Genomic DNA, 16551 nt, shown 5'->3' on the forward strand with positions numbered 1-16551 from the left:
CCGGAAGGAAAACCTAAACACACACAGAGTGATTTGATAAAAGGGAAACGCCGTCCGGTTTTCCCCAGCTCTCACCAAGATCAGAGAATGTCAACACTGCCCAAGGGTGGCTGGCGGAAGGAAACTCCTCGTCTGTCCACTCCTTTGGTTTTGGTTCCTGGGCTCTGACAACAGCCGCCCCTCCATTCTTGGAAGTGACCCCCAAATCCAGAGGTGTAGTCCCTCGGGGCAAAGGGGGCAACCCAGGTGCAGAGGTGGGCTGACACCAGGAGAAGGGCCCCCACCCGGTGCCATCAAAGTGACGGTTCCAGACAGACCCTACCCCATCTCCCCAGGGCCCCCACTCCAGGGGCCCATCTCCCCAGGCTCTGGTCCCAGGGTGTCGCCCATGACACAGGGACCCTGGAGGTGTTTGAGAATCCTGCTGAGACCCGGGCACAGGCAGCCTGTCCTTCCTCCGGCTCTAGGGAGTGAAGGGCACTCACAGGAGGCCAGAGCTGGGAACTTGCACAGGGCAGCCTGGCTGGCACTGCCAGGATCATCCTCCCCAGTCCCAAGGCACTTGGGCTGAGCCACCCTGCCCCCTCCCCGGGGTCCTTTGGCCTAGTCCGTCTGTCTGGCCCCAATCTGGGCTCCCCCAGCATCTGGCCTGTTCCCAGTTTTCCTGGTGGTGGAACTGGACAAAACCTTCTCCTGCTAGGGAGCTCACGCTCCTCGCACGCACCCACCCCTCTCTGGGGGGACCGAGGTTCTGCCTTCCCTTCTGGAACCTCCCCACACTCGGGTGGAGATCTCCAGCAGTGTGGGGAATGTTCCCACGTTTTCACTCTATGTGACAGAGGCGGACATCGAGGAGGGGCTGTCGTGCCCCCGAAAGGACAGGACGTCTTTTCTTCCCTCTTCTCTCCTCATGGAGGTGAGCTGCACACTTTCATCTCATCATCACATCAGTGGTGTTGGGAGCTATTTTGGGCCCGGATGTTCGTCACCAGGTTCTACTAAGGCCTTTACCAAGCCAGCATCTCCCTGACCTCAGGGAGATGGCGAGGGGGTGCACTGGTCCCAGGGCTCCTGCTGCCCTGAGGGCCTTGGGCTCCAGGGAGAGCATGGGGAGGGTGATGGGGGTGCAGGGGGAGAAGACGGGGTGAGGCCCACCCAGATCTGAGCTGATAGCTCCTCATCCTCTTATCCCTTCTCTCTGCGACTTGGGTGACTCAAGACTTAAAACGTTGGCAAGAAGGTCAAACACTGCCACCTCTGATATCCCTCCAACCTTCACCAAACATGGATCCTCTCAGCTGCCTGTGCTGTGTGCTGGCCGGTCACTGGCACATGGACCCCTCTCCCCCGCCCCCCAGATGTGGAAACAAGCTAGGTTGGCTTATCTGCATTGGAGAGGGCAGCCAGGCCTCAGCAGGGAACAGAGGGTCCAGGGGTACCTGGCCAGGCTTGGGTATGGAGGGTGAGGAAGGAGGCGGTGTTGGAGAACATTCTAGAAAAAGAGACCTCAGAGCTACTGGATGAGGAGCTACACTGGCCAGGAGACCTCCTCTGGGGATGTGGGAGCCAGGTGCCTTCCCTGCAATGGACCCCTGCCTTGGTCTCCCCACGAGATGCTCCTGCCCAGCCTTGAGGGGCAATTGATGCTGGGCTGAGCTCAGAGAGATCCTGGCGCTCTGGCTGCTGGAGCCACCTGGGAAGGGGTGGGGCAGATTTGGGGGCTCAGTCCTCTGAGGGTACTCCAGGGCACAGGGGCTTAGCAATAAGAGCCCCAGACTCTTCAGGTCATCCTCTGCCCCCAGCACCAGGTTTCAGGCACCAGAGACCCTCCCTCAGAAACCTATGGGGGTGAAGGTGGGGGAGCCAGGAGGTGGGTTAAGTGATGGGAGGAGACACTGGGGATGCGAGAGCAGGGCTTGGTTTGAATCACGACATCTTCCGTCCCTGGAAGGCAAGAACTGGGGCATGGCGGTGGGGAGATTCTCAGGGACCCAGCCTGGTCTCTGCAACACAGGTCCTCGTACAGATGCCATCTCCTACTCAGAAGTGTCCCTCACTGCCTGCCTGATTGGCCGCTGCTTCCCAGATGACCTCCCAGACACCCTCCCAGACCACGCTGGTCCATGGTCAGTCCCGGTGGCATCCAGGTAGGGCCTTTATCAGAACAGGGAATTGGAAACTGAAGCTCCCCACGAGGGTGTGACATTTGGGTGGGGAAGTTCATGGGTGGCGTGAGTGGCCCAAGTTCAGGAAGGGGTGAGGCCCAACTCTGCTGACACAACAGCTTCCAGGCACTCTGATGATATATAAGGCTCCTGCTGCTTGAGCAACTTCAAGGAGGAGGCCACAGGCTGTGACTGAGCATAGAATCAGAGGACTCGGAGCCAGGGACGGTAAAGAAGTTGATTCATGGGGCCCAGCAGAGTGGGGCCAGATACCACACGACAGGGGACCCAGGATGGGGGCAGAGTGGCACGGAGAGGCCGTGTCCAGTCGGACTCCAGGCAGAGGATTGGGTCTTCTTCATCGAGGCTCTGAGCACCCTGCATTGCTTCTGCGGGGAGACCCTGACTCAGCGGGGGTCAGAGAGGGAGGTCTAGTGGCTCCAGCAGAGATGTGGGGTGCAGGAGGAAGGGGTGTGGCAGAGAGGGGAGCCCTGGGTGGTCCCAGAAGGAGCCCCGTGTCTTCTGGCCTCTCCCACCTCTGTCCTCAGACACCTGATGGACGAACACACCTTCATTGAGAACTTCAGCAATCAAGAATGGCCTTCCAAGACCTACCTCTGCTACAAGGTGGATAGGCTGGATGGCAACGCTACGATCCCTTTGGATGGGTACCAGGGCTTTGTGCGCAACAAGGTGACCGACCCAGCCTGCCTGCAGCGGGCAGGCCCTCCCCTTGGAGGGACATTCAGGGTGGAAGGTTCTCAGTTGCACACGGGCTGTCCCACAAGCTCTCTCACCAGGTCCCTGTAGCTGCTGCCGCTGCTCTGCCAGGAATCAGGTGGGGACACTTTCTGTGTCATTGACAGCTTTGAGCCACATGTCAGAAGCCAGTCACAGCCACCCAGGGCCTGGCACCTCCAGTCCAGTGTCACCCCGGAGTTTCATGACTTGGTTACCCCTCTCCTGCTCCACCTCTGGGGAGGGGTTGGGACAGAGGGTGACGCATGTGGACAAGGGGCCGGGTTCTTCCCTGGACTCTGCCCAGGGCAGGCTCTTGCCAGAGAGCCAGATCCTCTCTCAATCACCACGGGCTTGGGCGGCTGGGCAAGACATCCGCCCACTGCTTGAGAGATTCTGGCAAGGTTACTGATCCCCACAGCCCTGCTGCTGCCAGCTGTATTTAGTCCAGGAGTGCACTGGACTCAGCACAGGGTGATGCCCAGAGTAGAAGCTTGTAAAAGTTTTGGCACACACGTGGGTTAGTGGGGTAGGTTCGTGGAGGAGTTGGAGAGCAGAGTGAATCGCTCCAGGGAGGAAATGCCCACTTCCATGGCAGGGGTCCAGTGTCGGAGCTCCCTTGGCCTCCTCCCTCCCGGCACAGCTGGACTAGGTGAGGCTCCTGAAGGCCCTATCACAGGCACAAGATAAGAGACTCCAGCAAACTCAGAAATCGAGATGAGGCATACTTAATAGTTTAAAAATCAAAATTAACGCAATTCTGTGATGCAGGAAACTGCAACATCTGCCTAAAGACTGATCAGTTTCAGAGCTGTGCAGAGCCATAGGGATACTGTGTCTATCAAGGGGTTTGGCATTCCTTTGGATCGTGTCAATCCTCCATTGAAATAGCATTTCACTGGGTGCTGAGGCTTGCCCCCACTCTAACTTCGTGCTGGGGGCCAGCGCCTCACCTGCCTTCCTTCCATGGTCTTTCCCTCCGTGCTAGCCCGTACACAACAAAGGACAGGATGCTTGTCTTCCTCTTCTCTGTAGGGTTTTGATCAACTGGAGGAACCCCGCCATGCGGAGTTCTACTTCCTGGAACAGATCCGTTCTTGGAATCTGGACAAGAATCAGCGCTACAGGCTCACCTGTTTCATCTCCTGGAGTCCCTGTTATACTTGTGCCCAGAACCTGACTACATTCCTGAAGGAGAACCACCACATAAGCCTGCACATCTTTGCCTCCCGCATCTATACCCGCGACTGTTTTGGGTGCCATCAGAGCGGCCTGTGCGCACTGCAAGCGGCTGGGGCCCGAATCACCATCATGACCTTTGAGGGTCGGCAGGGGTCTCCTGGGGGTGGGGCAGTGGCAGGGAGAGGCCTGTGGGAAGTTGCTAGAAAGAGGTGGGCAGGGTGGGAATCCCTGGTGCAGAGGCCTTGGTGTGCTGCCTGGGAAGGGAGGGAGGCTAGACTCTGGAAAGAGCCTATGGAAAGAGAGAGTTCAGAGGGGCAAAGGTGGTTCAGGAGGGGAGGGTGGGGAGGTGAATATGCATGGACTAGGGGGCTTCCAGAAAGAAGGAGAACGGACTGGCTCAGATTCCAGAAACAAGAAAGGACCTGAGGGCTTGCTTCAGCTGCACATACTCTAACACTGGGACGATACAGGGAAGACTAGCATGGCCTCTGGGCAAGGGCGACACGCAAACTCGTGAAGCGTTCCATATTTTCCTCGGCTAAAAATAGGAATGTGTTGACTCAGTTCTAGGACCTATTATACAGAGTGAAGTAAGTCAGAGAGAGAAAGACAAATATCGTATATTAATGCATACATATGGAATCTAGAAAGATGGTACCGATGAACCTGTTTGCACGGTAGCAAAGGAGATGCAGATGGAGAGGACAGAATTTTGGACACAGAGGAGGAAGGAGAGGGTGGGATGATTTGAGAGAGTAGCCTTGAAACATGTACAATACATGGGAAATAGATAGCCACTGGAAATTTGCTGTGTGACGCAAGGGACCCAAAGCCAGGACTCCGTGACAACCAAGGAGGGTGGGATTGGGGAGGGAGATGGGAGGAAAGGTCAAGAGGGAGGGGACATGTGTTACCTATGGCTGATTCATGTTGATGTATGGCAGAACACTGTAAAGCAATTACCCTTCAATTAAAAATTTAAAAAAAATTTAAAGAAGAAAAAATTTGAGGGGTAAGCTAAGTCCCTGAAAGGAAAGAGAGAGGGGGCAGTGAAATGATGACGGGAAAAGCCCATCCCCAGACTGGAGCTCACCTTTCTTTCCCTGGCTCCATTTCAGACTTTGAGCGCTGCTGGGAAACCTTCGTGGACCACCAGGGAAAACCCTTTCAGCCCTGGGAGGGGCTGGAGGTAAAGAGTCAGGAGTTCTGTGAGGAACTGCAGGCCATTCTCACGGTGAGGGTTCCTCCCGGCTGCTTCCCTGGACCTCCCCCGTCCTCTCCTCTCCTCTGCCGGGGCCTTTATCTATGTTTGGGCCGCACGAGGTCTTCGTTGCAGCATGCAGGGGCTTCTCTCCACTTTCCGTGCACAGGCTTCTCTTGTTGCAGAGCAAGGGCTCCAGGGCAGGCTGTGCACTTTTCTGGTTGCGACGTGGGCTTAACTGCCCTGAGGCCCATGGGATCTTCATTCCCAGACCAGCAGTGGGACCCATGTCCCCTGCCTTGGGAGACAGTTTCTTAAGCCACCAGGGGAGTCCCTGCCTGGGCCTTCCTCCTCTTTTTAGAGCCACCTTTAGGGTGATCTGTTCCCTGCTGGGACACCGGCTCCGTCCCTTCTTCCCTTTCCCGAGGGGTCCCTCCACTTCCTCACGTGCTTCTGTCCCTCCTCCCTTCCCCATCTTTGTGACACTTCCCAGACCGCCTCTCTGTTTTTGTTTCATCTTCCAACTCTCTCATTCCCTGCTTCATCCTAGACTCAGCAAAACTGAAGGATGGATGCCAGCCTCTCGAAAGAAGGCTGCTGCTGCTGCTAAGTCGCTTCAGTTGTGTCCGACTCTGTGTGACCCCATAGACGGAAGCCCACCAGGCTCCGCCGTCCCTGGGATTCTCCAGGCAAGAACACTGGAGTGGGTTGCCATTTCCTTCTCCAATGCGTGAAAGTGAAAAGTGAAAGTGAAGTCGCTCAGTCATGTCCGACCCTTAGCGACCCCACGGACTGCAGCCTACCAGGCTCCTCCATCCATGGGATTTTCTAGGCAAGAGTACTGGAGTGGCTTGCCATTGCCTTCTCCGTCTAAAGAAGGCAGGAGACCTCTACTGAACAGCAGAACAAAACACCTTCTTTTAAGAAATATAAACATGCCATTTGCTACTGTCTCCAGACTGATCCAAATAGACCAGCAAAAAGCAAATGCCTCAGAAGAAACAGTTTTTTTAAAATAAAAATCTGAGTAGATTTACTTTTCATTCAAACCTATGTTGTGTTTCAAATCTACATCATTAAGATTCTATTCAATACTATCAGAATAGTTTCTGATTTTTAGATAAATGAATATTTTAATTGATTTTAAATGCAAAGCAATAAAATGAAATATTAAGAATCTCTCATTTGGTTTTTTCCCTTAGTAAATGTATCATGAACTATAAATAGTTTATTAAAAGTTGCAAAGATGCAGATGCCTTTTTCTTTTGCAGTGGATCTGATTCATGGCGGGGTGGAGGTATAGTGGTCACACTAATTCCTGCTGCTCTGAGTAAAAACCAGCTAAATCTTGTAGGAGGGAAACCTAGGATTCAAAAATCTGCAGCCATCAACAACCTATCACACTGCTAACACTACTGTTTTTGAAACGACAGACCATGCGGTAAGAGAAGAGAAAGAATGAGTCTCAATATTGAAAGAGAACTTTCAAATCTGCAGCCAGATAACTCCGGGAATTACTCCAGTCCCCACACCACTGCTCCTTCTACTGCCCTAGAGAGGAAGCCAGAGGGAGAGGCTGTTGTGCACAGGTGATGAACTGGCCCCTGCACAGTACGCGGACCCGAGCAGGACCATCTCAGGCACTAGACTGCTCTCCTGCCACTGACTCCGCAGGGACTGAATTGAGCTGAGTCAGCCTTGCACAAGGCGTCCAGACAGCAAAGTCTCCCAGGTCTCTCCTCTCAGACTTCTGCTCATGTGGCACGGGCCCCAAATGTGTCACAACCTCACACAAACATGTGACTTCAAGAAGCTGGAAGCAGAACCATTCAGTGATAGAATATTAGGGACAGATGATGATGCTGGTCGAGAAGGCAGGAAGGGACTGAATCAGGGAGGGCCGGTGCATCTGAGGGAAGGAAGCACAGGTAGAAGAAGGTAACCTGGGAGGGAGGGAGGAAGGGAGAGGTGAGGAGAGGGGAGGAGCAGGGCTGAGACCCAACAGTGGGAAGACAAGGCATCTAAGGAAAGGATGCTGGGATGAAGGCGGGTGGACAGGGTCAGAGCTGTCTGGAAAAGCTGAAAGTAAGGCTCGTTTCATAAAATAAACCATGTGGGGCGGGTGGGTTGGTCCAGGTGTGGCTTGGCTGCTCAGTGATGCTGTCAAGACATGGCCCACTACTGCTGTTCCCTCAGCTCAGCTCTCAGTACTGTCTCCTCAGGGTCTTGAATGGCTGCATGACTCCAGACATCACACCTCACTCCAGAGGGGAAGAAAGAAGATAGGACAAACCCCAGAATTTCAGAGCCCATATGTTCTTTTAATGGACACTAGCAGTGTCTTACCATGCATGAGAGGGGGCTGGTGGGAAAATCTCTGTTGGTGTTTCACTTGACCCAGTTTGGGCCGCAGAGGGAACAAGATTGGCTCTTGAGCTCCTCACCTGTAAGATATGGAGAATAATAGTGACTGGCTGAGGGCCGTTGGGCAGTTAAGCGTCAAGTACTTAGGAAGATGTTGACATAGTTATTCTTCAACAGATGATGATGGTACTATTTAAAAAAGGGGGAGAAATCGCCCATTTAAAAAATCACTCAATCTACAATAAACCATCAGCCCTCCAGCTCACTCTGGCTCACACCGTGCGCAGCCAGGTGCCAGGGAAGACGTGGGCGACAAGCAGCATCTGGGGCCTTGGCAGCAGAGTCATTACGGCCCAGACCCAGGCCAGGCCTGTTCCCCTCCCCTCAGTGCTGCTGATGGGCCTCACCTCCTGCCTCCTAGGGGCTCCTTCTCTGACCCCTGGGGGCTCCTCCTGCACTCCTGACTCTGGGCCTGACCTCTTCCCATGGGTCCCAACCATGTTCTCCGCCGATGCCTTCATTTCTGTGTCCCCTCCCCTCCTGCTGCATGCGTGTCAGGGAGTCTGCAAGTCCCCAGAGACGATGGAGTCATGCCCACGGGAGGGAAGATGGACCAAGAGGCGGTCCCTTTCACTTGTCTTCAACACCCACCTTTGGTTGCAAACTCACCAAGTCTCCCAGCTTTGACCAAGCCCTTTTCACACCCAAGCTCATAGTGGCTTTACCAAATCTCAGGGAATTACTGCTTAGCACCACTTGGCTATGAAGCCAAGTCCTCTTTCCCTCTTCCCAAGGTCTCACAGGTAGGTAGAGGCCACATTCACACCTGGGCCCCTCCGGCCAACCCTGAGAGACCTTCCTAAGGACTGTGAGTTATATCAGGATACACACAGGGAGGCTGAAGAAGGCTGCAAGCAAAGCCGGGGTTTCCAGCGCTGGAGTCTGGAGTTGACCTGGTCAGGCCTGTGAGCACACGTGGGAGACTTCAGAGCACAGGGGAGGGATTGAGACAGGACCCGATCCCTGGGGGGATCTGGGGAGAGGGTGAAGGAGGGGCAGGGCTGCGGCCTGGAGGAGGCCCGGGGTGAGGAGACAGGGCCATTTGCCACCTAGGGAGCCGGAGGGGTGCTCTCTTCCTCACCTGGGCCCCCGTGAAGGTGCGCGGCTCTGTGCTGTGTCCAAGGGTCCAGACACGGCACCGTACCAGAGGACTGCCAGTGGCTGACCACACGCCCGGTTTACTTTGAATTTCAGACGAACGATAAATAATTTGGAATTTACTTAACCAAAAACGTATTCACATTTCACTGGGGTCCTATATTTTTGTTTGCTAAATCTGGCTGCTCTTTTTATTTTTGGCTGTGCTGGGTCTTCATTGCTGCGAGGGCTTTTTCTCTAGTGGCAGCAAGTGGGGGCTACTCTCTGGTTGCGGCGTGTGGCTTTTCTTATTGGGGAGCACAGGCTCGAGGGTGCTTGGGTTTTGGTAGTTGCAGCTCGTGGGCTCAGTAGTTGTGGCTTCCGGGCTCTAGAGCACAGGCTCAGTAGTTGCGGTGCCCAGGCTTAGTGACTCTGCGACATGAGGGATCTTCCAGGACTAGAGATCGGTCTTGAGTCTCCTTCATTGGTGGTCGGATTCTTTACCACTGAGCCCCCAGGGAAGCCCGGGCTGCTCTTTTCATGCAGGAGACATTTACAGGAACTCCCATTCTGGTCGAAGCCCCTCTTGGGCTGAGTGGGTCCTGCACCCTCGCTGGGGGTCCTTTGGCTCCAATCTTCCCTCCCATGAGCTCCCTGGAGCACCCTGCCCTTCCCCCACAGTGGTTGCTGACAGGCTCCAAACACGATGCCAGTTAACAAGGGCATGCCTCCTGCCTGGTTGTGGGATATCGAAAGGGGGAAACCCTTTGGACGTGACACTGAGACTTTCCTTTGTGATGCACAAGCATCATTGCAACACTATGGAAGGAAGGATAACTGTTCATTCAGCAACAAATATTTGCACACTTTTTTCTTTGTTAAATGTTACTACGGGAGTATAATTGCTTTATAAAGTTGTGCGAGTTTCTGCTGTGTAACAAAGTGAATCAGATCCTGTGTGCACAGATACCCCTTTCCTCTTGAGCCTCCCTCTCGCCCACCCATCTAAGTCATCCCAGAGCACAGCACTGGGCTCCCTGTGCTACACAGCTGTTTCCCACCAGCCACCTATTTTACACATAGATGTCGTATGTCTCAGTGTTACTCTCCCAGTTCGCCACACTCCCCCTTCCCCACTGTGTCCGCATGTCCATTCTCTACGTCTGTGTCTCTATTCCTGTCCTGCAAAGAGGTTCACCTATCCTTTTTCTATATTCCGTATATATTTGTTAAGATATTTGTTTTTCTTTTTCTGACTTACTTCACTCTATATAACAGACTCTAGGTCCACTCACATCACTGTAGATGGTACAATTTCATTCCTTTTTCTGGCTGAGTAATATTCCACTGTACACTGCAGGAAGTGGTGGGTGTTTAAACAGCAGAATATTTGCTCTGAAATCTAAAATGAAAATCTGGAGCTTCAGGGCAGGTGGCCTGGCAGGGAGAAACATGGGGGAGGTTGAGTCCTCCCTTTATAAACATGGGAGCCAAGGGAGATATTCATGGTTGGCAGAATGAAAAAGGGAGTTACAGCTGAAGGTGGGGATGAGTTGAGAGTCTGAAAACAGGGATATCACTTCCAAGGCAGAGAAGAGTGATGGGAAGATCGAGCCGTGTATATTCTCCCTGATCAGAACTGATGTCAAAAGATGATGGATCAAGACCCAGAGCACAAGCATATCATGAAACCGTAAGAAACGATGGTGGAAGTTAGAGAGGTGGCTAAAAGCCATGGAGTCTGGCAGGCCTGGAGTCGACAGGAATGACACAACTTTGCTTTTGGTTTGGTGTTTCCTTGTCATTTTGATTTTGTCATGCTGTGTGTCCTTACATGTATATCTTCTGATTTCATTCGCAGCAGGGACAAAACCTGTAGAAAATGCTTTGTAATAAATTTAATAATAAATGAATAAGACTAAAGTAATATGCAAATTTAATAGAAGTCCACAGAAAAACACAATATTGCTTTTGCCTCCTTTTGGACTTGAAAATCTACTACTCAGGTAAAAATAGTAAAAGAAAGAAGTTAGATTTAGAAAGCATGTGATGGAGGGTGATACAGCCAAAAATCTCATGGGCCTCATGGGCCCGAAAGCACAGCAGGGGTCCAACCATGAGACCACTGGGAAGGGAGCTTGAACTTGCTCTGGGTCTATTGCTCTGGGTAAAACAGGCGATCAGAAAGCCCCAAGAAACCATGGCTGAAATCATCTAGCTCCTGGCCTTTCTCCTGGTCTGCAAGAGGCTCAGGTTAAGAATCTGCATGTCTTGGGGCTTTCCTGGTGGCTCAGTTGTGGACATACATTAGACCCTGGTCTGGGGAGATCCCATGTGCTGCAGAACAACTGAGCCTGTGCGCCACAACTACTGAAGCCTGAACGCCCTGGAGCCCTTGCTCCTCAGCAAGAGAAGCCACCATAATGAGAGGCCTGTGCAGCACGACTCGAGAGCAGCCCCTGCTCCCTGCAACTGGAGAGGTGAACTGCAGCTTCACGAACAGTAATGAAGACCCAGTGCAGCCACAAAAAAATAAACAACACAAATAAATCTTCGAAAAAATGCACACTGTTATTAAAAAAAAAAAGGATTAGTGTGTCTGTAAAGTTCATCTTGGGTTGTTGGTGCAAAGGAAGGTGAATTCCAAGCTGGATGTGAATCCCACACTAACCTCATTAACGCCAAGCATTTGCATGGATACTGATGGGAAATTTGTACTGAACCTGATGGCCAATTGGGAACTGACAGTTCTTGGAGGGTACTTAGCTCTCATTCATTTGTAGCTAAAATGTTTTTCTTCTGTATTATTAGATGTCCAGCATGCTCTCCCTACACTGTCTGGACAGTCAGCTGTTGGAGAAGGAAATGGCAACCCACTCCAGTGTTCTTGCCTGGAGAATCCCAGGGACGGGGGAGCCTGGTGGGCTTCCATCTATGGGGTCACACAGAGTCGGACACGACTGAAGTGACTTAGCAGCAGCAGTAGCAGCAGGCACACTGCATATCATTTGAAGAATATACTTTTGTTATCCCTTTCAAATTACTGATGAATTCTTCACAGAACTAGAATAAATAATCCTAATATGTATATGGAATCACAAAAGACCCAGAATTGCCAAAGGAATCCAGAAGAAAAAAAGAAAAAGCTGGAGGCATAACTCTCCCAGACTTCAGATAAGACTGCAAAGCTACAAGAATCAAAACAGCATGGTACTGGCACAAAAACAGACATATAGATCTATGGAACAGAATAGAGAGCCAGAAATGAACCCACACACCTATGGTTAATTAATCTTTGACAAAGGAGGCAAGAATAAACAATGGAGAAAAAGTCTCTTCAGCAAGTGGAGTTGGGAAAGCTGGACAGTGGCATGTAAATCACTGAAGTTAGAACACTTACACTCCACACACACAAAAATTTTAAATGGCTTAAAAACTTAATTATAAGACATGAAACAGAAACTCTAGAAAAGAACATAAGCAAGACATTCTCTGACATAAATCATACCAATGTTTTCTTAAGTTAGTCTCCCAAGACAATAGAAGTTTTTGCTTTTGCAAAAATAAGCAAATGGGACCTCATCAAACTTATAAACTCTTGCATAGGAAAGAAAATAAACAAAATAAAAAGACAACCTACAGACTGTGAGAATATATTTGCAAATGAGGGGACCAAAAAAGGCTTAATTTCCGAAACATATAAACAGCTCATACAACTCAATAACAACAACAAAAACCCCAAACAACCCAATAAAAAATGGGCAGAAGACCTAAATAGACATTTCTCCAAAGAAGACACACAGATGGCCAAAAAGAACATGAAAAGATGCTCAACATTGCTAATTATCAGAGAAATGCAAATCAAAACTACAGTAGGGTATCATTTCACACCAGTCAGAATGACCATCGTTTAAAAATAGAAACAATGAATACTGGAGAGAGTGTGGAGAAAAGGGAGCCCTCCTGCGCTGTTGGTGGGAATGTGAATTGGTGCAGCTATTGTAGAGGCTCCTTAAAAAGTGATACGATACAGCTACATGATCCACCATATGATCCAGCAATCCCACTCCTGGGAGAAAACTCTAACTCAGATTAGATACATGCACCCCAGTGTTCATAGCAGCACTATTTACAATAGCCAAAGCGTGGAAACACCCTAAATGTACCATTTCCAAGAGCCAAAGCATGGAAACAATCTAAATGGACAGATAAAAGGATAATACACACACACACACACTGCTGCTGCTGCTGCTGCTAAGTCACTTCAGTCGTGTCCAACTCTGTGTGACCCCATAGACGGAAGCCCACCAGGCTGCCCCATCCGTGGGATTCTCCAGGCAAGAACACTGGAGTGGGTTGCCATTTCCTTCTCCCAATGGAATACTACTCAGCCATAAAAATAAATGAAACAATACCACTTGCAGCAACATGGATGGACCTATAGATTATTATACTATGAAAGTGAAAGAGGAGAGTGAAAAAGTTGGCTTGAAGCTCAACATTCAGAAAACTAAGATCATGGCATCTGGTCCCATCACTCCATGGGAAATAGATGGGGTAACAGTGGAAACAGTGTCAGACTTCATTTTTTTGGGCTCCAAAATCACCGCGGATGCTGATTGCAGCCATGAAATTAAAAGACGCTTACTCCTTGGAAGGAAAGTTATGACCAACCTAGATAGTATATTAAAAAGCAGAGACATTACTTTGTCAACAAAGTTCCGTCTAGTCAAGGCTATGGTTTTTCCAGTGGTCATGTATGGATGTGAGAGTTGGACTGTGAAGAAAGCTGATCACCGAAGAATGTATGCTTTTGAACTGTGGTGTTGGAGAAGACTCTTGAGAGTCCCTTGGACTGCAAGGAGATCCAACCAGTCCATTGTAAAGGAGATCAATCCTGGGTGTTCATTGGAAGGACTGATGATGAAGCTGAAACTCCAATCCTTTGGCCACCTCATGCGACGAGTTGACTCACTGGAAAAGACTCTGATGCTGGGAGGGATTGGGGGTGGGAGGAGACAGGGACGACAGAGAATGAGATGGCTGGATGGCATCACCGACTCGATGGACATGAGTTTGAGTGAACTCCGGGAGTTGGTGATGGACAGGGAGGCCTGGCGTGCTGTGATTCATGGGGTCGCAAAGAGTGTGACACGACTGAGCGACTGAAATGAACTGAACTGAACTGAAGTGAAGTAAGTCAGACAGAGAAAGACAAACAGCATATGAGATCACTTATATGTGGAATATAAAATAAGATACAAATGACCTAATTTTCAAAATAGAAACAGACTCACTGACACAGACAAGAAACTTACGGCTACCAAAGGGGGAAAGGGGGAGGGAGGAATAAACAAAGAGTTTGGGATTAGCAGATACAAACTACCGCATCTAAAATAGATAAACAAGAAGATCTTACTGTATAGCACAGAGAACTGTATTTAAAAAAAGATATATTTTTAAAAATTGTAGTATAATACGCATATAAAATTTACTCAAGATTACACTTTCATTTCTCATCTCTGAATAATGTCCCTTGAATGTCTCATTTGCTCATATTAGATGGCTCTCTGCATGGGTTTGGGTAGACTCTGAAAGTTGGTGATGGACAGGGAGGCCTGGTGTGCTGCAATTCATGAGGTCGCAAAGAGTTGGACATGACTGAGCGACTGAAATGAACTGAACTGAACTGCTATTTTTTAATTTGATATTTAATATGTCAAATGTGCCCGAATATTTGTGAGTCCAGAACTCTAGATGGGGGTCCCAGACCCCCAGCAGTTGTGCCCCCACCTTGGTCAACAGGGCTCCATGTACAGGAAACAGGCGTGACTCACACATATATTCAGATGTTACTGGGTCTATGTATGAACACACCAGGCTGTTGTGGGATTTTTAATTGTCATTTTCATCAATATCATTAGATATAATCTCATTTATATTATTAAAACTAAATTTCAAATTAAAGAAAAAAGAAGAGAGCAGCCATACCTGAGAGGTGTCACCCAGGTCCTCGGGCTTTCATTCCCCTGCTATATGACGGCCCAGTTCAGCTGGATGCCTGCAGTCCCTTGGGCTGGACCCTGCGGTCACCCTTGACTCTCTCGTCCCCTCCTCCAGTTTCTGCCTTTGGTTTTCGTCTTTGGTGTTGTTGGCCCTTGAGTGTGCGCAACCACACATCCTGGGAAGTGACCCCTGGTCCTCACGACACTCTCGTGCTATAAACTAAGGACTTAAACTGAAGCAAAAATACTGAAAATAAGCAACACTTACTGCATGTTGAATGTCCACCACATTCTCATCCTCATGTCTGAATCAGAGTGAGTGGCTCACTTAAACCTCCGCCCAGCCCAGCAGTGAGGATCAATCCTTTACCTCCACTGCACGGGTGAGGAAACTGAGGCTCTCGGGGTCAGAGGTCGCAAAGCAGAGCTAGTCTGAGCCAGTCAGCACCTCTCATCCACGTGGTCTTTGAACCCTTTGCCTGGGATGATTGAAGAAGGTATGATATTAATAGCCAAGATTTTTTTTTAATGTAAAGGTTTACAAAATTTTATAAGCAAACTCCTAATATAGATACAATTGAACAACAACAAAAAAAGCTTCCTGGTAGAGGAAGAAGTGGTTATGTAGTTTCCTATCAGGAAACTATTACTTTTCAGAAAGGAAGTCAACTTGTCCTTCAATGGCACGGAGAAAATGTTCCCAGATCTACAGTCAAAATCACTCCTGTTGCAAAGTGTAAGTGCACCACTAAATTTTATTTTTTTTTAATGTCCGTCATTTTTTAAAAGTCTTTATTGAATTTGTTACAATTTTGCTTCTGTTTTATGTTTTGTTTCTTTGGCCCTGAGGCATGTGGGATCTTAGCTTCCAGACCAGGGATTGAACCTGCACTCCCTGCATTGGAAGGCAAAATCTTAACCACTGGTTCACCAGGAAAGTCTCAATATTTTAAATAAGTTTAATTACATATTCAATACAGATATTCTTTTCTTTGTAAGACTTAAATATGAGACTGTGTGAACACCAAGTATTCGCTTCACTCTCCAGCTTAAGAAACAGACAGGAAACAGCACGTCAGGGCTCTCCCCCACCCCCATCTCCCTTCAACTCTTAAGATTCAGGAAAAATAATCATGCCTGACTTCTAGCTCAGAAGTAAGTCTAGGAACAGTCTCATATTTCTTCTGCCTGATTTTTTTTTTTCTGCCCAATATGTTCACAAGAAAGACGACAGAATGTAGCCATGCTCTGTGGGTATAGATTTCTGAGTTTCAACTCCTGGCAACTCTTCCTCCTACCTGTGTAACCTCCGCTGAGTGACTAACCCTTTTTGTGCCTCCAGAGTAAGTGCAGGATAGAAAAAGGATTAAATGGATGAGGACAGACACAGCCCTGGGAACAGGGCAGGCCTCCAGGTCATGAACTGCATTGCACTTGACACCAAACAGCGCCCTCAAGTTGCAGTCCTGCTTTTCCTTCAGAGCACATCATAAACACTTCCTCAAGCCGTAAAGATTTATTATACGTGGATAGCAATCAAATATAGAAATGAATGCATCATTACTCAAAAGGCCGTATGTTGTTCTATGTCTGGGTATTTCCTGATTTGTTTGATCCAAGTAATCCCCCAGTGGAGCGCATTTAGGTAGTTTGCAAATTTTCAGCATTGTCAATAAGGCAGTGACACTGAGTTTTATAAATCGCTGGCATTTTGGACAAATGGGGCTAGGAAATTTCCTAAGATCTGGCCACCGAGCGT

At 49.5% G+C, this 16551-nt stretch overlaps 1 protein-coding gene and 1 non-coding gene across 3 annotated transcripts; both read left to right on the forward strand.

The window, feature by feature from the left end:
* The first annotated feature begins 2018 nt into the window (after positions 1 to 2018).
* LOC129535846 (DNA dC->dU-editing enzyme APOBEC-3G-like) lies at positions 2019 to 6101 on the forward strand. 2 transcript variants are annotated; one of them, XM_088837496.1, is made up of 5 exons: positions 2019 to 2147; positions 2714 to 2858; positions 3939 to 4227; positions 5204 to 5319; positions 5837 to 6101. In XM_088837496.1, exons 2-5 carry the CDS (start codon positions 2721 to 2723, stop codon positions 5849 to 5851), a joined length of 558 nt encoding a protein of 185 aa, XP_088693622.1. In that variant the 5' UTR covers positions 2019 to 2147; positions 2714 to 2720; the 3' UTR covers positions 5852 to 6101. The 2 variants fall into 2 exon arrangements, with proteins under 2 accessions (XP_088693622.1, XP_055250483.1); XM_055394508.2 differs by lacking the exon at positions 2019 to 2147 and adding an exon at positions 2348 to 2393.
* LOC129537293 (U6 spliceosomal RNA) lies at positions 4512 to 4618 on the forward strand. The gene has a single exon (XR_008681967.2). It is a non-coding gene; the product is annotated as a U6 spliceosomal RNA (small nuclear RNA).
* Positions 6102 to 16551: the final 10450 nt, after the last annotated feature.

Source organism: Moschus berezovskii, chromosome 6 (assembly GCF_049115385.1).
Source record: "Moschus berezovskii isolate FMDL1 chromosome 6, NW_MosBer_1.0, whole genome shotgun sequence".
In the NCBI taxonomy this organism is placed as follows: domain Eukaryota; kingdom Metazoa; phylum Chordata; class Mammalia; order Artiodactyla; family Moschidae; genus Moschus; species Moschus berezovskii.

Excerpts from the sequence above, each read along its gene's own strand:
- LOC129535846 (XM_088837496.1), top strand. The coding sequence starts at position 2,721 with ATGGACGAACACACCTTCATTGAGAACTTCAGCAATCAAGAATGGCCT. Across the intron at positions 2,859-3,938 it reads AGGGCTTTGTGCGCAACAAG|GGTTTTGATCAACTGGAGGA; the intron begins GTGACCGACCCA and ends TCTTCTCTGTAG. Across the intron at positions 4,228-5,203 it reads CACCATCATGACCTTTGAGG|ACTTTGAGCGCTGCTGGGAA; the intron begins GTCGGCAGGGGT and ends GCTCCATTTCAG.